Below are 26038 nucleotides of genomic sequence, written 5' to 3' on the forward strand. Positions count from 1 at the left end.
ATGACTTTTTTATGGACATAAAGTCAGTTTGAAGCAAAGTAAAACTAACTTGAGCCTCTTGGCTTCCAATCTAGAGTTTCTTCTATAATTTGTGACAAGTTGTTCCATCTCTTTGTGCCTCCATTGTCTTGTCTGCAAATTGAAGATCCTGATAAGATCTTTCTCAGTGGATGAAAAATGTTAATGCAAGTCAGGTAATGAGAAACATGCCCAGCACATTGCAGGTCCTCAGTAATATTATTTTTTTTAATCACTACACTGTTATTCCATTTTCACACATATATTAAAAGCAAAACAACTTTTCTGAAGAAAACCACTGTCACATCAAAGGGAAGGTGAAAGGAAATAAGTCATTTGTCTCTGTAAAGGATTAAATATTACAATTGGATATGCGTTCCTTTCATCATTTAAGAAGATAGTTCATGAGAAAAAAACGCTGGCTGGGTTCAGTGGCTCACGCCTGTAATCCCAGCACTTTGGAAAGCCAAAATGGGTGGATCACCTTAGGTCAGGAGTTCGAGACCAGCCTGGCCAACGTGGTGAAACCCGTCTCTACTAAAATACAAGCAAAATTAGCCAGGCATTGTGGTGCACATCTGTAATCCCAGTACTCAGGAGCCTGAGGTAGGAAAATCGCTTGAACCCGGGAGGTGGAGGTTGCAGTGAGCCAAGATAACACACTGCACTTCAGTCTGGGCGACAGGGCAAAAACTCCATCTCAAAAAAAAAAAAAAAAATACATTGATGGTGACAGGCCAGGCCATGAGGAGCCTAAAGCACACACAATTTTGAGGGCCTTCTTTAACAAAAAGTGAAGAATTAAATTGAATTGAATTTTGTATTTATTTAGAATACAAAAACCAACTAGATACTAATTTTAAAATGCCATCAAATATCAAAATATAGCACCATTCAGAAAAAATAATATATTTGTATAAATGATCTGTCAGATATACCCTCATGAAATTTTTTTCTTTTTTTTCTATCTTTGTTTCACTGCACAGTATTGCTCCCCTCTAAAATCACAATTTATTTTGTAATGTCACTTTCTATATAGAAACTGGGAAGATAGTTCAGTCTTTGTTTTAGCATGGTTTGTTTTGGGGGGGTTCAGAAAGGAGAGCACATAGAATTAGGACAGGCAAAGGTTCTATTGGTTTTATCATGGTCTGAGGTCAGTACAAGTATGAAGGTAGTGAAAGATAAAGGGAAGTGACTGTAAAACACCTGAAATTATCCACTAAGCACAAACTAAGTGTAGCCTCAACTCAACTTCCCCTTAGCTGGATCCTAAAACTATTTGTGGCGGATTTTACTGCAACAAATGACAATGTTGTGAACACATTTCTAGAGTCTCTTATGGGTCTTAGAAGGGGTCTGTACAAATGAGATGCCTGAAATACAAGCTTCTAATACCTAGAGAGAAACAAAGAAATCTTGAGACAGTCTGAAAATCCTAAGTATTCTGAATGTAGTTTAGATGTTCAAGGGTTTCCCAAGGTAAATGAGTTCAGAATGTAGTAAAATTAGTCTATCTGATTTAATAGAAAAATATGAGGAAGCTTAGCCTACAGCATGTTGAGGCCGTGGCCACATATAGCAGTAGAAATGGGGAGAAGCCTAAAGAAGATAGAATGGGACCAGCTGAAGCTAACTAAGCTGGCTTTTGTCAGGTGTGCCTGACAACCTAATGCACAGGGTCTAACAGGAGCTGATTTGGACAGGCCTCTATGAGGAAAGAGAAATGAGTCTCAAACACAGCCCATATCAGCAAGCATGGGCAGGGAATGTAGTTGGAATAACAGAAGCCATATTCAAAGAGGAGGCTGGTGAGTGCTTTCAGCAGTTCCTTGCAGTTCTATGTACCCCTTCTATAACCTCGATTAATTCAATCAATGCCTTTCTTCTGACTTGCCTGACAAAATCCAACTTAAAGAAAATTAAAAAAAAAACTTTTTTTGGTACCCAAATTGGGAAGGAAGAAATAAAATTATCACTGTTCAGTGATGACATAATCTTATATTAAGAAAATCCTGAAAATTACACACATGCAAATCTTGAAGCTAATAATGGAATTCAGCAGAATACAAAATCAGAACACAAAAATCAGTATGTTTTTATATGTGAACAATGAACAATCTGAAAAGGGAATTTAGAAAATAATTTCACTTAATAATAGCATACAAAATGAAATGCCAGGAATAGGCTTAACGAAGGAGGTGAAAGACTTCGAATGTCTTTTCCTTTTGTAGTTTTTGCTGAAAACTACAAAATATTGCTGAAATAAATTAAAGAAGACATAAAAAGCAGAAAAGACATCATATGTTCATGGGTTATAAAATTTAATATTATTAAGACGATAATACTAACCAAAGCAATCTACCAATTTAATGTAATCCCTATCAAAATACCAACAGTGTATTTTGCACATACAGAAAAAAATGCATTCTAAATTTTTTTTTCTTTTTCTTCTTTTTTTTTTGAGGTGGAGTTTTGCTCTTTCACCCAGGCTGGAGTGCAGTGGTAAAATCTCTGCTCACTGCAACCTCCAGCTTCTAGTTTCAAGAGATTCTCCTGCCTCAGCCTCCTGAGTAGCTGGGATTACAGGTGCCCGCCACCATGCCTGGCTAATTTTGTATTTTTAGTAGATACGGAGTTTCACCTTGTTGGCCAGGCTGGTCTTGAACTCCTGACCTTGTGATTCGCCTGCCTCAGGCTCCCAAAATGCTGGGATTACAGGTGCAAGCACATCCTAAATTTCATATGGAATCTCTAGGGACCTTAAGTAGCCAAAATAATCTTGAAAAATAAGAATAAGTTGGAGGCCTCACACTTCCTAATTTCAAAATTCATTACAAACTGCAATAATCAAATCAGTGTGATACTGGCATAAAGACAGACATATAGATCAATGGAATAGAATATATATCCCAGATATAAACCCTTGCATATATGGTCAAATGGTTTTTGACAGGGCTGCTCAGATAATTCTATGGATGAAGGATAATCTTTTCAACAAATGGTGCTAGGAAAACTTAAGTATATGGCAATGAATGAGATTTGCCCCTTACCTTGCTACATATACAAAAATTAACTCAAAATGAATCAAAGACTTAAACATAGTGGCTAAAAATATAGAACTCTTAGAAGAAAACATAGATGGACACTTCCTGACGTGAGGTTTGACAATGCACATATGATACCAAAAGCACAGAAAACAAAAAAAACCAATAGGATTTCCTCAAAATTTAAAACTTCTGTGTATCAGAGGATATTGACAAGAGAGGGAATAGGCAACCCAAAGAAGGGGAAAAAATATTTACAAATCATATACATGGTCAGAGATTAATAACCAGAATATGTAAAAGACTCCTAAAGCTCAACAATAAAAAACAGTTTAAAAATGGGCAAAAGACTTGACTAGAAAAATCTCCAAAGAAAATAAGCAGCTGGTCAATAAGCACATGAAAAGGTATTCAGCATCACCAATTATTAGGGAAATGCAAACAGAACCTCAGTGAGATGCCGCTTCACACCCATTAGGATGATTATGATTAAAAGAAAATAAATGTTGGCCAGGATGTAAAGAAATAGGAACTCTTGTGCATTGCAGATAGGAATATAAAATGGTGTGGCTACTTTGGAAAACAATGTGGCAATTTCATAAATTTTAAATTGTCAGCTTTGCACGGTGGCTTATGCCTGGAATCCCACCACTTTGGGAGGCTGAGGCTAGTTGATCACCTGAGCTCAGGATTTGTAGATCAGCCTGGGCAACATGGTGAAACCTTGACTCTATCAAAAATACAACAAATTAGCTGGGTTGGTGGTGCACATTTGTGGTCCCAGCTACTTGGGAGGATGAGGTGGGAGGATCACTTGAGCCTGGGAGGTGGAAGTTGCTGTCAGCTGAGATTGAGCCACTATACTCCTGCCTGGGTGACAGAATGAGACACTGTTTTAAAAAGAAAACTTGTCATCTAATCCCGCAATTCCACTTCTGGGCATATACCCAAAATAATCAAAAGCCAAGACTTGAACAGGTATTTGTACAACAATGGTCATACAGCATTATTTGCAACAACTAAAAGATGTAAACAACCCAATGTTGACTGACAGATGATGGGTGGGCAAAACATGGTTTGTATATACAGTGGAATATTATTTAATCTTAAAAAGTCAAATTCTGATGTCTACTACAACTTGAATAAACCTTAAAAACATCGTGCTAAGTGAAATAAGGCAGACACAAAAGGACAAATGTTGTATAATTCCGCTTATATGAAGTATCCAGAATAGGCAACATCAAAAGGTAGAAAGTATAATAGAGCTTACTAGGTACTAGGGGGAAGGTAGAACGGGAAGTTATTGTTTAGTGAGTACAGAATTTCAGTTTGAGAGGCTAAAAAGTTCTGGAGATGGAGATTTGCACAACTCTGTGAATGTACTTAATGCCACTGGATTTTATAAATGGTTAACTTAGCAAATTTTATGTATATTCTCTCTCTCTCTCTTTCACACACACACACGCGTGTGCGCACACACACACACACACACACATACACAGCCTCTCTTTTGTTTTTCTGTACACCAGGCATTGTAATGTTTTCTTCAGTGATGTGTTTATGGTTTTAAGGATCATCACTCACTCATAGCATCATAAATTAGTATAATATTGTTATAGAAGATAATATAGTATGGCAATTAAGAGCATGAAGGTCTAGGTCAAGTTGACAGCTTCTCCTTAATAACTTGGTGCCCTTGTCTGAAAATGGAGATGACAACACCTACCTACCCCACTGTGGTGTAAAAATTAGGTTAAAGAAATTAGATGCATGAATATGTAGAAAGTGCTTGGAACAGTGGTGCATGGCAAAAAGGATGGACTTCATTAGTGTGTTATTATTATAGCTATTAGTATTTCCCAAAATAGGATACTCTCATGTACAGTCAACTCCTAGTTCTTTTTTTTCATCTGAGTATCATTTTCTCTCTGTTGATGCTTTAGACTCTCTTGATAGATTTTCCCTATTCTCCTTGCTACCAACTGGCTTATTTTATTCCAGACTTTGTTTATTTATTTCTGTCTTTCTATTTTTCTTTTCTTTTTAAACATCAGCTTCAGTCTACTCACGGTTTCTTCTTCATTTCACTTTGGCTCCAGTTTCCTTGTAACTTCAGTTCCACTGGCCCCCTCTGGTTCTGATTTTATAAGATGGCTACTCTCTACAGAAACTTTCAACTTTGGTCTTGACTGCTAACTAATGATTTCTTCATAAATTCTAGTTCAAATTTTCAAGATTGATTAAAACACCAAAACCTTTTATATCAAACCTCAGGACCAATCACCATCCAGCCAACAGATTAGCTCCTCTTGAATTAGGTACCTGCCTATGACCTAAATAGTGTGGAAGAGGGAGAAAATAATACCAAACCTATCCCCCTGTGGCTATCCTCTCAATGTGGGCTGTGAGCAGACTGGTTTCTTTTAGGGACAGTTTATAAGTATAGCAGCTATGATAATATGTTTAGTATACAAAGAAGCAAAGATGAATAATACATAACCTTTCCTATAATGGAGCTAATTACCCAGGAACAGACATATGTATGAGCAATCATGCAATAGAATAACTACTCTTTATTTATATGGACAAAATAGTTTTTAAACACAAAGGAGAAAACAATTCCATTTGCTGGGTATAGGAACCGGGACAGGCTTTGCAGTATATGGTGATATTTCCATGGATTTGTTAAATATAAAAAATGTTTCCTGAGATGGAGTGGAGTGAAAAGGGGATAGAACAAAGGCATTAAGGCAGATTCAGCTATAAAAACGGTCACAATGGTACAAAGATGAGTGATGTGATAAGGAAATGGGGCTGAAAACTGTGGCTGGAACAAAAGCTAAAACCAGTGAGATTATTAGAGCAGAGTGAACTCTAGGTAAGACCCAACATGTGGATGGTTTTAGACTGTGAATTACTAAAAATAAATTTGGTTTTGGTTTTGATTTTGGTTTTCAGTCAACTAGGAATTTATCAAAGGTTATCCGCAAGTCGAGGATGTGATCACTTCCGTATTTGAGAAAGAAATGTGTTTGTATTAAGAAGAATGTCTCAGAGCAAATAGAGACTGAAGTAGAAACCTGTATGGCTACTAGAATGGCCCAGTTAAGATATAATAAGGCCTAAACTTAAAAGTAACTGTTTCAAAGTTGAAGCAACAGACTAAATAATTATCAGGGTCAAGAGACTGACATGTAAACATCTCAACTGTAATCTAAAGAAACAAAATTCCTCAGAAAGCAACATAATTTATTTTTTAAAAATAGTTTTGCATGAAGAAGATTTAAGATGGCCATTTTATTTTCTTTAGATATATGGCAAAAATTCTAGGAATGTGACATTGGGATGAACATTTCTTCTGCCTTAAGGGGGTTAGAAGAATTCTTCTGAATTCTGTCTACTTTTAGATTTAAGCTAAGTATCAGAAGAGTCAAGCAGGATAAAGCCTCCTCATAGTGTGCAGTGTTGAATCAGATAAATTGGATCAGCAGCAGAACTGAAAATATTCTTATAAAATATAACTGTCTTATATTCATAACTTCATATCTCCACTGAGGGTTTTACACCAGTACTTTAAAAGTATACTTTGCTGTGAAGGCATAATTTCCGCACAACCACACGTGCACATAGTTGTCCATTTACAAGAACAATGAAACACCAGAGACCAGAGCCATTGCAGTATACACAAAGGTACATTGTAAGTTAATAGGTTAATAAAACTCTAAAACTGAAGTCAAGGCATACTGCACAGTAACTTCTAAAGTTAGTGTGTTTCCCTAAAATTTAATATGTTCCTCTTTTATAAAAAATAAGAGGATTTAAATATATTATTCTCAAGCAACTAATTTTTTCCTGCCTCTACCTCCAGTAATTTGCTGACAGGAAGTGACTTAAGGTACAGTCTTTAGGATATTCAGTAGAAAAAGCTTCTTTTTATTGTTGTCATTGTATGAAAGATCTTCAAAACATTTATTGAAAATGTGTTTTATGAAAACATTATGCATAGAATTGAACATTTTTGCACCAATATAAACCTTTACTAACTTATAATAATACAGGCTCTAGTTTGAGGGATCTAGTGTGAGGGATTGAGAATAAGAAACATCAGTTTGAAAAGAGTTCTATATTAGTCCATGCTAATGCTCCTAATAAAGACGGAACTGAGACTGGATAACTTATAAAGGAAAGAGGTTTAATTGACTCATAGCCTCACAGAACTAGGGATGCCTCAGGAAACTTACAATCATGGCAGAAGGGGATGCAAAAATGTGCTTCTTTCTATGGCGGCAGGAAGGAGAAGTGCTAAGCAAAAGGGAAAGCCCCCTTATGAAACTGTCAGATCTCGTGAGAACTCAACTGACTTTCATGAGAACAGCATGGAGGTAACTGCCTTCATGATTCAAGTACCTCCCACCGGGTCCCTCCCACGACACACAGGAATTATGGGAATTGCAATTCAAGATGCTATTTGGGTGAAGACATAGCCAAACTATATCAACCACCTATCAAAGGCAACATAAACTCTTCTAAAATTGAAGAACAAACATCATATTTATGGTGAAGCTTGAGTGGAAGAATGATAAAATCATTGATGCTTTACGAAATGTTCATGGAGACAAGCACCAAATAAATCATCAGTTTACAAACTGATAATTCATTTTAACAAGAGATGATGTCGAAGATGAAGCTCACAGAAGCAGCACATCTACATCAATTCGTGATCAAAAAATTTTATATTATTCATGCCCTAATTGAAGGTAACCAATGAATAACAGCACAGGTAACAGCCAACAACATAGATATCTTAATTGGTTCAGTTTACAGAATTCTGACTAAAACATTAAAGTTGAACAAACATTCCACTCAATGAATTCCCAAACCCTTGTGCCCAGATCAGCTGCAGACAACAGCAGAGCTTTCAGTGGAAATTGTAAATAAGTGATTTCAAGATCCTGAATTACTTTTTTGAAGAATTGTAACAAGAGATGAAACACAGCTTTGCAAATACAATCCTGAAGACCCCATAATCAAAGCAGTGGCTACTGAGAGACAGAAGTGATCCAGCCAAAGCAAAAACAGACCAGTCAAGAACAAGGGTTATGGCCACAGTGTTATGGTATACTAAAGGCATTTTGCTTAATGACTTCCTAGAGGGCCAAAGAATGATAACATCTGCATTCTATGAGAGTGTTTTGAGAAAATTAGACAAAAATGTGATAGAAATATGCCAAAGAAAGTTTCACCAGAATGTCTTTCTACACCATGACAGTGTTCCTGCTCGTTTCTCTCCTGAAACAAGGGCAATATTTCAGGAATACCCATGGGAAATTCCTGAGCATTCAAATTACAGTCCTAATTTGGTTCTTTCTGATTTCTTTTTGTTTATTAATTTGAAAAATCTGTTAAAGGCACCCGTTTCTCATCAGTTATTAATGTAAAAAAGACTACATTGACATGTTTAAATTCCCAGAACCATTAGTTCTTTAAAGATAGATTAAATGCCTGACGTCATCACTTAGAAAAGTGTTTTGAACTTCATGGAGCTTATGGTGAGAAAGTTTATATTTAAAAAATCTCATTCTGCAGTAATAGAGGCAGTAGGAAAAGGCGGGTGGATCACAAGTCAAGAGATCAAGACCATCCTGGTCAACATGGTGAAACCCTGTCTCTACTAAAAATACAAAAAATTAGCTGGGCATGGTGGCGTGTGCCTGTAATCCCAGCTACTCAGGAGGCTGAGGCAGGAGAATTTCCTGAACCCAGGAGGCAGAGGTTGTGGTGAGCCGAGATTGTAGCATTGCACTCAAGCCTGGGTAACAAGAGCGAAACTCCGTCTCAAAAAATAAAATAAAATAAATATATATATATAACATTTTATACTTTTCAATATAAACTGTATTTATGTGGAGACATTTTGCTGCTTTTCCTATTGTTGAGGATGAATGTATTTAATCATATTTAACTTATTTGAAATAATCTAATTTTAATACACATAACGTATTTAAAGAAATCACTGGCGGGGCACAGTGGCTCATGCGTGTAATCCCAGCACTTTGGGAGGCCGAGGAGGGCAGATCATGAGGTCAAGAGATTGAGACCATCCTGACCAATATGATGAAACCCTGTCTCTACTAAAAAAAAATACGAAAATTAGCAGGGCGTGGTGGCATGCACCTGTAATCTCAGCTACTCGGGAGGCTGAGGTGGAAGAATCACTTGAACCAGGAGGCGAAGTTTGCAGTGATCCATTGCACTCCAGCCTGGTGTCAGAGCGAGACTCCATCTCAAAAAAAAAAAAAACAAAAAAAAGAAATCACTAGATAAACATTCTACATCTTTACAGATTTTTTTAATTTTATGTTTTATGTTTAATATTGAGTGAATATAATTTAATTTTATTTCATTGTTTTAATTTTTTATATTTATATATTTAGGAATTTAGATTGATATTTTTTACATGCATATATTGCATACTTGTGGGCTTTTAGTGTACCTGTCACCCAAATAGTGAACATTGTACCCAATAGGTCATTTTTTCAATTCTTATCTTTACAGGTTATTAATGCTGCACTTGCTTTGGCTGCAAGACCCAAAAGTCAGGTGGTCAAAAACACCATGGAAATGTACAAACATACTTGGGAGAATCATATACATGTCCTCACTGAAGCTGTAGATGACATTACAAGCATAGATGACTTCCTTGCTGTATCTGGTATGTTTTTATTGTTTTATTTTGTTTATTTGCTCTTGTCAACTTTATGAAATAGAATAGTGCTAGACTGGGTATGGTGGCTCACGCCTGTAATCCCAGCACTTTGGGAAGCTGAAGCAGATGAATTACTTGAGGTCAGGAGTTCCAGACCAGCCTAGCTAACATGCTGAAACCACATTTCTACTAAAGATAGAAAAATTAGCCTGGCATGGTGGTCCACGTCTGCCATACCAGCTGCTCAGGAGGCTGAGGCAGGAGAATTGCTTGAACCCAGGAGGCAGAAGTTATAGTAAGCTGAGATCACGCCACCACTCAAGCTTGGGCAACAGAGCTGGAGTCCATATCAAAAAAAAATAATTGAATATTAAATTAATATTAAAAATTAATTTATTTAATAGAGAAAACATTTCATTGATTGTGTTTCTGGATGCAATGTGTTGCTGTGTATTAGTAGCAGTTGTGTCATCCATGGTCTACTCTGGGATTATAAGCTTCATGTCTTGTATTCTTTTTAAATTTAACAATTTACACTGTGTCTGTAAAAGAAACTCCTATTCATGGGCAAAATATAATAGAACATAATACCTAGAAGTCTTAGGTTTTTCCTAGGTTTTCAATTAAATCCACATTTTCTCTCTCTCATACATTTATGTATCTTGATTTCCCTGCACTTCTTTCCCAACCAAATTTTTCTCCCCTCAGGGAAAAATGTATATTAATGGGCAAATCTCATTGATTTGAGATGTGTGAACCACAAAATCTGAGCCAGATTTCAGTCAATTTGAGAAGTTTATTTTGCCAAAGTTAGGGATGTGCACCCATGACACAGCCTCAGAAGATCCTGATGCCATGTGCCCAAGGTGGTTAGAGCACATCTTTGTTTTATACATTTTAGGAAGACATGAGACATCAATCAACATAAGTAAGATGAATATTGGTTCAGTCCAGAAAGGTGGAACAAGTTGAAGCAAAAGTGGGACAACTAGATATAGGAAGAGGGCTTCCAGGCCATAGGTAGATAAGAGACAAGTGGTTGTAATCTTTTGAGTTTCTGCTTAGCCTTTCCAAAGGAGGCAATCAGATATGCATTTATCTCAGCAGAGGGATGGCTTTGAATAGAAACGGAGACAGGTTTATCTTAAGCATTTCCCAGCTTGACTTTTCCCTTTGGCTTAGTGATTTTAGGGCCCCAGGATTTATTTTCCTTTGACAGATGCAATATGGTAATTCAACAACCATCATATGTATTTAACAGTGTTAATCTAAAGAATCAAATAAGCAAATCTAAACATCTAATGAAAACATAGAAGCTTGACATTCCATGTGAAGCCCAGATTATTCTCTCATCACTAATTAGAATAATATTCCATAGGATTGTGAAGATACTCTTATGAATCAGTATCCTCAGAAGCATAATTCAAATTTTGTTTATGTTGTTGTAAAAACAAAAAACTAAATGGATTTTAGTCTTTTTTATACTCGCAAAGGGTAAACCTCTCTCTAAATTAAATTATGTATTTTTTTCCTTTTTTGTGAGAGAAGGATTTTCTTGGAATGTGATTTTATTCTTTTTTATAAAATGCAAATTCTCATGAATATCCAACTTCATTTTTTAAAATTTCCTGATTTAGTTCAGTCTTTCAGTCTAACCTGATTTCATTATTTTCATGTATGTATACATTCTTGTAATGAAAAATTGTTTCAGAAACTGAGTATATTTTCGTGATACATTAATGAAAGTGAAATGTATGCTAATGACATATTTTAAAATTACTTTATAGAATTAAAATCTTTGAAAATATAGAAAATATATGGGGAAAAAAATCAATGACCTTTGATTCCACTACTCAGGAATAATAACCACTGCTAATTGATTTTTTTCCATTCACCACTTTTCTAATATATATTTATATTTTCAAATGTATATTATGCATATATATATGTATTTATGTTACTTGCCTTTTTACACATAATATTTGGCTGTGTATTTCTGCATGATTATATATTCAGGAAATTATGCATTTATGTGCTCTTTTGTTAACATTTAGGTAAATAGTAACTTTAATTATTGTGAACAATGTTATGTTAAGCATATTTTTGTCTACTTGCTATCTCCTTAGTATAGACTTTGCAAAGTAAATTCAGTCAACACCTTATATTAGAAAAATCTTTTGTAATTTGATTGTTAAATAGTAGGTTCTGTTTCTCAGTTGGTTCTTTTGGTTAATAGGCAAAGGAACCTACTCATATTAATCAATGTAAAGACAGTTTAACATAGTAATACTGACAGCACTTAGGGAGAATCCTCTGGACATGCGAGAAGGGGAACCATAATTTATCAATCCTTGCATTATTACAGCTGGGGGAGGCCTGGGATCCTCCAGGCATATTGTAAGTCCTTAAAGCAGGAATTCATAGTATTTCTCTTTGGTGCTAGATTAACCTAATATAGCAATATTCTGGATCTGCTTTTCTTTTCACAGACAACTTAAGCAGTTCAGAACATACACAAGTAACAGAAAAACTCATGTAAAAATTACTTAAATAACAAAAATCCTTAATTATCTCATATACATAGATATTTGATATAGTTGGCTCTAGGCTGCTGGCCCTAGCATACAGTGGACTTGGGGAGGAGTAGTTCAGCTATGTGGGGAGGCATTTTTTTTTTTTGAGACAGAGTTTCTCTCTTGTTGCCCAGGCTGGAGTGCAATGGCAAGATCTTGGCTCACTACAACCTCCACCTTTCGGGTTCAAGTGATTCTCCTGCCTCGGCCTTCTGAGTAGCTGGGATTACAAGCATGGGCCACCATGCCCAGCTAATTTTGTGTTTTTAGTAGAGACAGGGTTTCTCCATGTTGGTCAGGCTGGTCTCGAACTCCTGACCTTAGGTGATCTACCCGCCTCGGCCTCCCAAAATGCTGAGGTTACAGGCATGAGCCACTGCACCTGGCCAGGGAGGGATATTTTAGTCACTAACATTATTTAGAATTGTCTATACAAGAGGATAATAAAAACTGAACTTATAGTTAATATATTTAATTATTATTGTTAAATTCTGTAGAGAAAATGTACATTATTTCCTATATCCAGGGTGGATGGCTCATAGTTTTCTATATTTTGGATGTCCCGGTTGGTAGTGGTTCCGTAACAGGAAAGGGGTCCCATTCTAGACCTCAAGAGAGGGTTCTTGGATCTTGTGCAAGAAAGAATTCAAGGTGAGTCTGCAGTACAAAGTAAAAGTAAGTTTATTAAGAAAGTAAAGGAATGAAAGAATGGCTACTCCATAGACAGAGCAGCCCCGAGGGCTACTGGTTGCCCAATTTTATGGTTATTTCTTGATGATATGTAAAAAACAAAGGGTGGTTTATTCATGCCTCCCCTTTTTAGACCGTATAGAGTAACTTCCTGATGTTGCCATGGCATTTGCAAATTGTCATAGCACTGATGGCAGTGTAGTAGTGAGGTTGACCAGAGGTCACTCTTGTGGCCATCTTGGTTTTGGTAGGATTTAGCCCACTTCTTTACTGCAACCTGTTTCTTTTATCAGCAAGGTCTTTATGACCCGTATCTGGTGCCGACCTCTTAGCTCATTCTGTGACTTAAAATGCCTTTACTGTCTGGGAATGCAGCCCAGTAGGTTTCAACCTCATTTTACCCAGCTCCTATTCAAGATGGAGTTGTTCTGGTTCATGTGCCTCTGACAGTTCAAAGTTATTAATGTGTAAGCAACTCTGGATTCTGTTGATCTTCCCTCATGGTTGCATCTTAAAGCATTGCATCTCCAAGCATTATACAATACCATTTAAAACACAAAAAGAAACTGGCTTGCAGCTTTAACTTTCGAGAAGAAAGTCTTTCCCAGATGGTTTTCATCAGTTTCTCTTACTTGTCATAGGTCAAGAAGTTGGTCCCTTTCCCAATATTGAGCCAATCCCTGGCAAAAAAAAAATTAGATTTCCAAGATAAGTTTAGAGAATGCTGGATAAGTGATTAAAAACTGATAGAAGCCAGAGAGAGTGTTAGTCCTAATTTGTAGCATTTGTTTATTTATGTGGCATAAATATTACCACCTTTGCAGGTTTTAAGCTACCAATGTGATTGCACTTAACTCTGAGTTGGTACCTAATGCATAGAATCGGCTCTTCTGAGCTGGTATAAGCAAGTTCTTACAGAACACTAGGCTTAGACCAGTCACAATTTAACCTTTATTACTAGTCACTTACTACGCAAACAAAATCAGAGGTTTGTTAGTCAAAGAGGAGTAATGGCTAGTGAACAGACAACCAGACACATTTGCCTGAAGTACTGAGTGGTTCCCACTGCATTCTCAAGTTTCTGTGCCTTCATAAGCTTACCTTGTATTAGTTTACTCATGATTCTTTACAAATAATCTTTTTGTAACATCATAACTTTTCAATATCTGCTCCTGCAAATTATGGCATCTTCTCTCAGAATTTTCCCAGTCAAAAAAATGAGAAATAATCCAGGTGGCCCTCTGGTACTTTTTAGTAGCAGCCAGGTGTTCTAGGTCCAAAATAAGACCAATGAATCAGTGGGTTACTTTTTTTTTTTTAAGATGGCTAATCATAGTTCGAATACCTATGATGAAAATTGCCACAATCTTGCACCTTCTGTGTGGGGCAGATTTTTAAAGAAAAGTTACATATCTGTTTAATAGCAAATAACTTATCTGGTACTTTTGTAGAAAGATTGATATGGTGTGACTATGTCCCCACCCAAATTTCATCTTGAATTGTAGTTCCCATAATTCCCACGTGTTGTGGGAGGGGCCTGGTGGTGATAATTGAATCACAGGGGTAGTTTCCCCCAACCTGTTCTTGTGATAGTGAGTTAGTTCTTGCAAAATCTGATGGTTTTATAAGGGGCTTCCTCCTACATTGGGCTCTTAATCTCTCTCCTGCCATCAAGTGAAGAAGGATGTGCTTCTTCATAAGAACTATTTGCTTCCCCTTCCACCATGATTGTAAGTTTCCTGGGGCCTCCCTAGCCATGTGGAACTGTGTGAGTCAATTAAACCTCTTTCCTATATAAATTACTCAGTCTTGGGCAGTTCTTTATAGCAGCATGAGAATGGACTAATTAGAGTGATATGTTATAGTTTGTATTCAGAGACTTCTGGTTCATCTTGTGTCAGGTAGGTCAACCAACAAGTTAGTTCTTAGGGTATCTGTGTTGTGAATTGTTTAGAAAAAATGTTGCTTTCAAAATTTCTATAAGCATTTAACCTCTCATGGGCTTTCTTCTAGTAGTCAATAATATTATACATATATACATATGTGTGTGTGTGTGTGTGTGTGTGTGTGTATATAGGGAGACTATTTTCTGTGTGTTTGTGTGTATATGTATGTGTGTTGGAATAAAAGTCTAAAACAGATTTCCATTTTCTTCTGAATCAGTTGTAAAAACATGTGAATTGCCAGAATATCAACTCTCTACATTAAAATATAAATTTAAAAAAATCTAAAATCACTGGTAAAGGATTCTTAGACTTAAAACTATTTTTTTTTGTTATTAGCACACAGGAAGGTAACTTGTGATAAAATATTTGCTTATGTTTTAGAATGATTCAATGGTCCAATATTGACTAAAGATTCTTGAAATAATGGTCTCTAATGGCAAGTATCTTCTGTTTATCTATTATGGTTTTATATTTAAAACTGAAAATTTTCATTGATGATTTAAAAGTTATGCTATCAACAATTGTCTCAATGTGTTTAAATATATATTTTCAGAGGTCAGTTTGCATAAATTGACTCATACTGAGCTATAAACTTTGATAGAAGGGGTGAATGATTTGGACTATAAGAACTATTCAACAATTACTAAGAACTGATTAAATATGAGGGTTTGTAAAAATACAACCTTTCTTTTATTTCTATACTTATTTAATATTCCAAAATTGTGGGTGCTAAATCCTATGAAAGGTAATAGAGATCGAACAATGAATAAAAGGTAGTGGAAGAGATAACTTGCAAAGGAACTGTGACAATGGAGATTGTCAGGTGCCCTCTGCATGAAGAGACCACCTAAACAGGCTTTTTGTGAGCAACAAGGCTGCTTATTCATCTGGATGCAGGTGGGCTGAGTACAAAACAAGAGTCCAGAGAGGGCAGTGGGATAGGAGTTCGTTTTACAGGTTTGCGGTAGGCAGTGGAAAGTTATAGAAGTTGCAGTTCAGGGTGGTTTTTGTAAGCCTTGGGGGTGTCACTTTGGGGGAGGGTGTCACAAGGTCCAAAGTCCAGTGTCGTGAGGTTGGCTTATCAGTTGAGGCAGGAATGGTTGAGGCAGGAGCAATGGAAGAATGTTTGCAAGGTTGGTTAAACAGGCACTTCAGGAGCTAGGTATTCTTTTCCTTTTGCAGTTTTTCTGTTATGTTAGGCTTTCTGGCTCTGGAAGGTTATCTGGAGGTGTACATATGGGTCTCAGTGGTCACCATGGTGTAGTCCATGGTGCAGTCAGTTCAAAGAACCTTGCAGAGAGTAAATGAGGAATGGTGGAAGAGATTGACAATGGTTTTTGAATTTTCTGAAAAAGTGATTGACCTCTTCTAAATTAGAATTAGCAATCTAATTCTATTATTGTGGAGTGTTCTGATTTAATATCATATTGACCCTTAGTGAATTATAATATTGAAGGGTAGTTGAAGATGTGCTTTACTTTGTATTTTAAATTCTTCTTAAATATGTTCACTTTTCCTTTATATTCACTGCTACTATGCCGGGTCAAGTACTTTTCTTTTGCCTGAGTTGCTGTAGAATCTTCTTAATAGGACCTCTTACTTTCACAGTTTTCCCTGAAGTCTCCTAATAGGTATTTGCTGAATGAATAAAAGTATATATTTCCATTTTAAATTCTTTGCCAACATTAATTTTTCAGATTTATGTCTTCTTAATTCAGTTAATGTGTTTGCCCCCGGATTAATATTCTTAAAAATCTTCAAATTATGAAAAAACAACTTTCAGCATTAATCATCCAGTGTTCTTTGACCTTGGCTTAGTAACACAAATCTAACTTTCAGTGCCATCAAAAATGCACTAACAAATGTCACCACCAGAATACATCCTGCCCTGGGGCCCAATAGCTGCTGCATCTCCACATCACAGGTGCACTGCCTTCATCCTCCACACCTCCCAGAAGGTTGCAGTGTTACAATGCCAGCTGAACTCAGTGGTACCACAGGGTCCCTGTTACCTGAGCCCACATAGAGCCCTAAATCCCAAGGAATAGGCAGTCCTGCACATCAGGGAGGCTTTCCCCAGGACATAGGAATCCAAAGCACATGCTTTCCAGAGCCTGAGAGCCACCTTTCCTGATGACAGTGACCTTGTTCCCTGCAGTACTTGGGCCTTCATGTGCCTGCACATACTGCCCAGTGGCCTGAGGACCAGCTTGCTTGTGACCCACTGCCATGAAGACTGATCCCCAAATGTGTCACATAGGGGCTCGAGGACTGCCCTGCCTAAGATGTTCCACCACCACAACCCGCAACTTGCCTCACCAACAACAGGGCCACTATGCACCTTTGTGTACTACCCAGGATCCTGAGAACCTGGTCCATGCAGCACATACCACCAGAAGTGCCTGTACACTCCCCAGGGATCCAAGGACTGACCTGCCTGGAGGCCCCATCTCCAGCAAAGTCACACTACAGACTTTAGGAACAGCCAGAGCATAAGACACGGTGAAGCCATAGATACTACTGATTTGAATCATGCTGAAGAAATCATATGGTGACTATATTACTGCATTCTCCCAGAACCAAAGCCAAAGCACCCTACCCAAGTTTAACAATAGACTAGATAAAGCAAAATAAATAATTTGTGATCTTGAAGACAGATCTTTTAAAATAAGCCAATTAGGCAAAAAGAAATAAAGAGAATAAAAATGAAAAAAGTCTATGTGGCATATGGAATATCACTAGGCAAACAAATATTCTATTCACATTTTAGAAATTCCAGAAGGAAAATAAATGAGAAAATGAATAGGCCACTTATTTAGTGAAACAATAACTGAAAAGTTTACAACTCTTGGCAGAGAGCTATTCATTCAGATATAGGGTGCTCAAATATTCCCAAATCAGTGAAATCTAAGAAGGTCCTCTCTGAGGCACATGATAGTCAAATTTTCAAAACAAAGACAAAAAGAGAATTCTAAAAACACCAAAAGAAAGCATTGAGTCTTATATGAGAGTATCTTTATCTGACTAACAGCAGATTTCTCAGCAGAAGCCTTATAAGCCAGGAGAGGACAGGATGTTGTATTCAGAGTGCTGGAAGAAAAAAAAAAAAAAAAAAAAAAAAACTTTCAAACTAAGAATACTATAAACCATGAAGCTATTCTTTAGAAATGAAGGAGACATAAAGCCTTTCCCAGACATAGAAAGGCTGAGGAAATTAATCACCATTAAACTGAACCTACAAGAAATGCTTAAGGGACTCCAGTCTCTGAAAGTGAAAGGATGTTATCTACCAATGAAAGAAAAACAGATACATAGCTATATAATTGGTAGATGTTATCTATCAATTAAGGAAAAACATGAAAGCATACAATTCACTGGTAAAGCAGATACACAAATGAGAAAAAGAAGGGAATGTAATTTTATCATTACAGAAAACAACCAAACCATAAAAATAATAAGAAAGGAACTAAGGCTATACAAAGCAATTACAAAACAACTAACAAAATGACAAGAATAAGTCCTTATTTATCAATAACACCCTTAAATGTAAGCAGTTTAAGTTCCCTAATTAAAAAACATAAACTGGCTGAAAAACTGAGACCCAATTATTTGCTGCTTAAGAAACTCACTTCTCATTTAAAAACATAGACTATAACTAAAGGGATTAAAAAAGGTATTCCATGCAAATGGAAAAAAAAGTGTACAAAAGTAGCAATACTTATATCAAACAAAATAGATTTTTATTAAAAATAAAAAGATATAAAGAGACAGGAAATGTCATTATATAGTGATTTTAAAAATCAATTAAGCAAAAAGAAATAACAATTGTTAATATATATCTACCCAATACCAGAGCACTTAGATATATTGGGCAAATATTATTAGAGTTAAAGAGAGAGATAGATACCAATGTAATAATAGTTGGGAACTTTAATACCCCATCTTTCTCACCCTCAGCATCATACAGCTAATCTAGAAGAAAGTCAAAAAAGAAACATTGTACTTAAGCTTCATTTTATACCAAATGAATCTGATAGACATTTACAGAACATTTTTTCCAGTGGCAACAAAATGCACATTCTTCTCATCAACACATGGAACGTTCTCTAGGATAGACCCTATGCTAGGCCCTAAACAAATCTAAATAATTTTTTAAATGCAATTGTACCATGTATTCTCAGATTTCAGTGGAATATAACTAGAAATCAATAACAAGAGGAAAATTGGAAACTATAAAAATACATGCAAATTAAACAGCATGCTCCTGAATGACCCATGAGTTGATGAAGAGATTAAGAAGGAAATTTTAAATACTTCTTGAAAGAAGTGAAAACAGAAACACAGCATACCAAAATACGTAAGGAACACAGAAAATTAGTACAAGAGGGAAGTTTATAGGAATAAATACCTGCATCAAAAAAATAGATTTCAAATAACCTAGGGATACACCTCAAAAAATAGAAGAGCAAGAACACACCCAACCCAATGTTAATAAAGGAAAATAAACAATAAAGATCAACACAGAATGAAACAAATAGAGGCAAAAAAGCAAACAAAAGATTCATGAAAAAAGTTGGTTTTTGAAGAAGTAAACCAAATCAACAAACTATTATGTAGTTTAAAGAAAGACCTAACTAAGTAAATAATATCAGAAATAAACAATGAGATATTACAAGGGACACTACAAAAATTCAGAAGTATCATTAGAGACTGTTATGAACAACTCTTCACCAACAAATTAAAAAACCTGAAGGAAATGGATACATTCCTAGACACATGTATAAAATAGAAAGATTGAACCAAAACAAATAGAATGAAACAGATCAACAGCAAGTAAGAAGATTAAATCAGTAACAAAAAGTCTCTCAAGGAAGAAAAGACCATGACCAGATGGATTTACTAATGAATTCTAGCAAACTTTTAATTAACTGACACCAATTTTTCTTGAACTATTTCAAAAATTGAAGATTAAGAAATTCTTCCTAATTAATTCTATGAAGCTAGTATTATCCTGATACCAAAACCAGACAGGGACACAGCAAAAAAGGAAAACAATGGGCCAGTATCTCTGATGAATACAGATTTCAACATCCTCAACCAAATACTAAGAAATTGAATCAAACACTATGTCAAAAAATAATACACCTGATCGAGTACGATTTATTTTAAGGACACAAGAATGGTTCAATATATGCAAATCAATAAATGTAATGCATCACACTGACATAATAAAATTTTTAAAACATCACCTCAGTGGACACAGAAAAAGCATTTGATAAAATTCATCATCCCTTTATGATAAAAACTCTTAACATATTAGCCATAGTAGGAATATACCTCAATATGACCGCATGACAGTAAAGACCACATATGACAAACTCATGGCTAGCATTGTACTGAATGAAGAAATACTGGAATATAAACTAGAATAGCCACTATGGAGAAGAGTGTGGAGGTTCCTCAAAAAACTACAAATAAAACTTCCATATAATCTAGCAATCTCACTACTGGGAATCTGTCCCAAAGAACAGAAATTATTATTTAAAGAGATAGCTGCAACTCTGTGTTCATTGCAGCACTATCTATAATAGTGAAGATATGGAATTAACCTACGTGTTCAACATGACTGAATTGATAAAGAAAATGTGGTGTATATACATGTGAAATAGTAGTCAGCTGTAAAGATGATTAAATCCTGTCATTCACTAACTACAACATGCATAGAACTGAATGACATTAAGTGAAATAAGAGGAAAAGAAAGTCAAACACCCTATCTTCTCACTCAGATATGGAAGCTTAAATAAAGAAAAAAATCCACGATTAAAGCAGTGTCAAATTGTATATTACAAAGTGCCAGAAGTGTATATATCATAAAAGTGGCAAGTTTCAAAACTGTGGCTTATATTGGGCAACTGCTGAACCAGGAGTGTGGCAACAGAGATCTTTAAGACCATACTCAAACTAAAAGTAATTTTAAAAATGAGCTGTTCTAGCACCATCACATTCTTAACTGCGCAGAGATTTGGAAATTGGATCAGATTGTAAGAATTTAGTATGCTCAACATCAATAATAAAATTTTGATAGTTATTTAAGAAACACACCCAAGAAATTCTTCCCCAGAATCTGAATGAAAGGAAAAGATTAAAAAAAAAAAAAAGCTAACAAGGATGTGGAGTAAGGGGAATTCTTGCGTGCTGTTAGTGAGAATGTTAATTAGTACAGCTATTATGGAAAATACTATTGAGGTTTCTCAAAATACTAAAAACAGAACCACCATATGATTTAGTAATCCCACTACTGGGTATTTATCTAAAGGAAAGGAAATCAGCATAACAAAGAGATACCTGCACTGCCCTGTTTATTACAGCACTATTCTCAATAGCCAGGTTATGGAATCAACCTCAATGTCCATCAACAGATGAATAAGGAGAACGTAGTATATATACACAAAAGAATATTATTCAGCTATTTCAAAAATGAAATATTGTCATTAGTAACATGGATGAGCCTGGAGGACATTATGTTAAGTAGAATAAGTCAGTCATGGAAAGATAAATATTGCATATTCTTACTCACGTAGGAGCAAAAAAAAAAATGAGCTCTTAGAAATAGAGAGTAGAACTATGGTTATTACAGGCTGGGAACTGTAAGGGAGAAGGAAGGATAGAGGGAGATTGGTCAATAAATATAATGTTACAGCTAAATAAGAAGAATATGTTTTAGTGTTCTATAGCACTATAGGGTGAATATAGTTAATTATTATATATGTTCAGAAAGCTAGAAGGAGGATTTTGAATGTTCTCACTAAACAAATTATGACTTAAGGTGATGAATATGCTAATTACCCTGATTTGATAGTTACACATTCTACACATGTATCTAAATGTCATTTGGTAACCCATAAATATGTTACATATATTATGTGTCAAGTAAAATTAAAAGGAAAAAATGAAAAATATGGAATAATAAAGGCCTTTTTGTCCATGACATCATAGTGAGCATGACCTTTGGCTTCTACAAAGCTTTAATCTAAATCTGACAAAGAAAATGGAAAATCAGTTTATTTTTCATCTTCTTTCATAAGCTTATGCCAAAAAAAAAAAATAATGTTAGCAAGAGCAAAATGTTAAATTAACTGCATCAAAACACCTTAATAGGAGTTGAGATAAAAAAATGACCAATATAGTATATATCTATGCAAAGATTAATTATACAATATAATGATAACCAATTTCCTATTTCCATATATTGCACTTATACATTATTCTTAAACCTATACCTAGTCAAAACTTAGTTTGATTAAAAGTATCAAGCCATGAAGTGCTTCAATAGAAATATGTGTTTTATATTAGAGATTGTTAATCATTTCCTGAAAAAGTGATTTTGATAATATTAAACTGAATATTACGTGCAAGACAGTGTGCTAGGAAATGAAGGAAGATACAAAGTAGAAAAACACAGAATTTGCTTCGAGAGAACTCAGCATTTGGTATAAATGAATTAGATTTCAAAAGAATTGTAAGTAAACAAATTTTTTTTTTTTTGAGACGGAGTGTCACTGTTGCCCAGGCTGGAGTGCAGTGGCATGATCTCAGCTCACGGCAGCCTCCACCTCACAGTTTCAAGTGATTCTCCTGCCTCAGCCTCCTGAGCAGCTGGCATTACAGGTGCACACCACCAAGCCCAGCTAATTTTTGTATTTTTAGTAGAGTCGAGGTTTCACCACATTGGTCAAGCTGATCCCAAACTCCTGGCCTCATGATCTGCCCACCTTGGCCTCCCAAAATGCTGGAACAAAATCTTTTACAATTAATGCTGCTGTAGTGTCAGGACATGGAGGAAAGATTTTTAAAGAAACAGCTGTTCCACTGGATTATTGAATTGAACCTTTAGAAAGTTGGAAAAGCATCCCATAAAGTGGGAAAAAATATGAAAATTCATGGTGGGTTTGAGGGACAGCAAGTTGGCCAGTATAAAAGAAGCATAGACTACATCAAGATAGGTACTGAGTTTAAAAAGTCAACAAATGGCCTCATATAGGGTCCAGAGGACCTTCCACAGGAAAAGGCGAGTGCTGTGGTTTTGACATTCAGCCCCTCCAAATATTATGCATAAACTGGATCCCCACTGTTGAAAGCAGCACCAAATGGGAGGTGTTTAGGCCATGGGTGTGGATCCTTCATGAACTGCTTGGAGCAATCCTCTTGGTAATGAGTGAATTCTCACTCTGTTTCTGCAAGGGCTGGTTGTTTGAAAGAGCCTGGCACCCCTCACTCCTTGCTTCCTCCCTTACCATGTAATCTCTGCATGTTGGCTCTGTATGACCTTCTGCCATGAGTGGAAGCTGTCTGAAGCCCTCACCAGAAGTAGGTACTGGTGCAATGCTTCTTATACAGCCTGCAGAATTGTGAACCAAATAAACCTCATTTCTTTGTAAATTACCCAGCTTTGGGTATTCCTTTAGAGCAACACAAACAGGCTAAGTAAGCCATCTGAAATTTTAGATAGTGACATCATATACCTTATCAGTTTTTAGAAGACCAACTCCAGATGCCCAAAGCCATTCTTGTAGTTGGAAGTGATATAGTGCTAAATAATGCCTAATGGGTCTTCGAAATGAAAGTAAATCCAATATGAAACAAGTGTTCCCTCATTTTCTCCATTCCACCTCCAAAGACTGAAAGCACATTACTGACACATTCAAGATGTTATAATAGGAAGGTGAGAACCAACTTGATAACTGCATCCTAGCTCAAGCTGAATAACCTAGGTTTCCATTTACTGAGAAAAGAAGCTCTTCCTCATCAGGATGGGCCAGTGATGACTTGCGCCAGGATCTTCTATAACATTGGCTAAAATTAAGAGACAGTGATTTCATGGCTGTAAGATTTTTTCCCTGAATCCTCTGTGATTACATTTTCATGTGACAGTATATGGCTCAGGGATCATTATGGAGATGGCAGAGAAATGTACACATGGCTTTATATAAGTCATGGTAAAAGACAGAGAGGAAGTGTGTATTCAAAAATGATTGAATAGGCTTCCCCAAAATAATCTATTATTGCTTTATTGGTAATTATGTTTTGATTTACTCCCTGTACTTACTTGACTGAAGAGTAGTTTGGGCATGTGAACTGGAATTTATCACACATCATTTCATGTATTAACATGAGATGCTTTCATTTGAATAAACAGTAAGTAGACTGCAGGACTGTCTTTGAATACTATGACCTAGATGTTTAGAAAAGCCATATTGGAAGTCCTTTTTTGACTGTCATAAGAAGTCAGATTTGAACATTTTTGCTATAACTTTAAAGTATAGCTAGACTAATGATTAATAATCTTACTAATAAATAGCCCTCAGGATTTGCATTTTAGACTTGCATAACAGTATAATAGATAGTTCCTAAAAACTTCAGATGCATGTGCTATGTAAGGCTGTGAATGATAAAATATACTTTTTATAATCAATTTGCTGAACATTATCTCAGTGAGTGTATGTGCTGTATTAATAATCCATATTATTTTCAATAGCCAGATATATTGACAAAGACTTTCAACAAAGAAATAGTCAAAGGGAGTCTTAAGTTTTATTTGTATTTACTTATTTATGGGTGGTTTCTCAACTCTAATCACCTTTAATCAGTATAATTTGGATGAGAAGAAATCCTTAATATGGAGAATCCTATAGGATATTTTATAGATTAGATGAATGATTACAGGGAAATTTTCTGCTTGCCACAAAGCATGTTTCTACCTACCAATGAGTCCAAGACATGTTCCTAGGCATTGTGAGGGAACAAAGATTTCAGTCAGAGCTGAAGGGGTTTTAGGCTGGTGAAAACAGCATCAATCTTGCTACCCAAGTGGGTGCAGATAGAATGTTTGAAAACAGGAATCATGTGTCTGATCTTATGAGTTTTTGTTGCAATAGATTTAGGGACTTAGAAAGCATCCTGGGGAATTTTAACAAACCAGTAAAAACCTTTGCTTAGTGAATGGCTCCAGAGCCTGTGCTGTGAACACGTTCTATATGTTTTTAAAATGCAGCTAAGAGTTACATTGTCCTAAAAAGTGTAACTCATAGAAGCAGGGATTAGAATAGTGGTTACCAAGGACTGCTGGTAGGGGGAGAGGATTGGGTAGATGTTGGTCAAAGGTTACAAAATTTCAGTTAGGAGGAATAACTTCAAGAGATCTATTGTACAACAAGCTGACTATAGTTAATAACAATATATTGTATGTCTCAAAATTAGTTAAGTGTTCTTACTACAAAAAAATGATTAAAGTGTGAGATAGTGTATATGTTAATTAGCTTGCTTTAGCCATTTCATAACATATACATATTTTAAAACATCACGTTGTTTACCACAAATATATACAACTAATATTTATTAATTTAAAAAGAAATAACAATAGCTATGTTCTTACAAAGTACCTAACGTTCTTAGTAAAATTTTACCACTAAAGTAATTCTTATAGATTTGACAGGAAGATAGGTGATTTTCTCTCTAGAGACTGTGTGGAACATAGGAAAGGAAAAATCTGGGCTGGGGGTGTGGTGGCTCATACCTGTAATCCGAGTACTTTGGGAAGCTGAGGTGGGCAGATCACAAAGTCAGGAGTTTGAGACCAGCCTGGGCAACATGGTGAAACCAGTCTCTACTAAAAATACAAAAATTAGCCAGGCATAGTGGCATGCACCTGTAATCCTAGCTACTTGGGAGTCTGAGGCAGGAGAAATACTTGAACCCAGGAGGCAGAGGCTTCAGTGAGCCGAGATCACACCACTGTACTTCAGCCTTGGTGACAGAGCAAGACTGATTGTTACGTATGTTTGAAGATTAACAATTCTGTCATTTCCTACCAAATCTATGATATTTGGGAAATTACTTAAATGCCTCTTTAAAAATATCAGTTATATAATTTATTCATTTGTGTACTCACTTACTAACAAATATTTGGTGAACGTCTATCAGGTGATAGAACTTTTTTAAGTCCTAGAGACAGAACAGCCAGTAGAATAAACCAAAACCTCTGTATCCTTAGAGCTCAC

The 26038-nt window shown here is 35.9% G+C and overlaps 1 protein-coding gene across 5 annotated transcripts in view; it reads left to right on the forward strand.

Annotated features, from left to right (window-relative positions):
• Positions 1-26038, forward strand: part of CTNNA3 (catenin alpha 3) — a 1887341-nt gene that overhangs the window by 1255004 nt on the left and 606299 nt on the right. For all 5 annotated transcript variants that reach the window (XM_078345825.1, XM_035266221.3, XM_078345826.1 and 2 more), the window contains one exon: positions 9621-9777. In XM_078345825.1, coding sequence (XP_078201951.1) covers positions 9621-9777 — 157 coding nt within the window. The remainder of the gene's footprint in view (positions 1-9620; positions 9778-26038) is intronic.

This window comes from Callithrix jacchus, chromosome 12, assembly GCF_049354715.1.
Source record: "Callithrix jacchus isolate 240 chromosome 12, calJac240_pri, whole genome shotgun sequence".
NCBI lineage: Eukaryota > Metazoa > Chordata > Mammalia > Primates > Cebidae > Callithrix > Callithrix jacchus.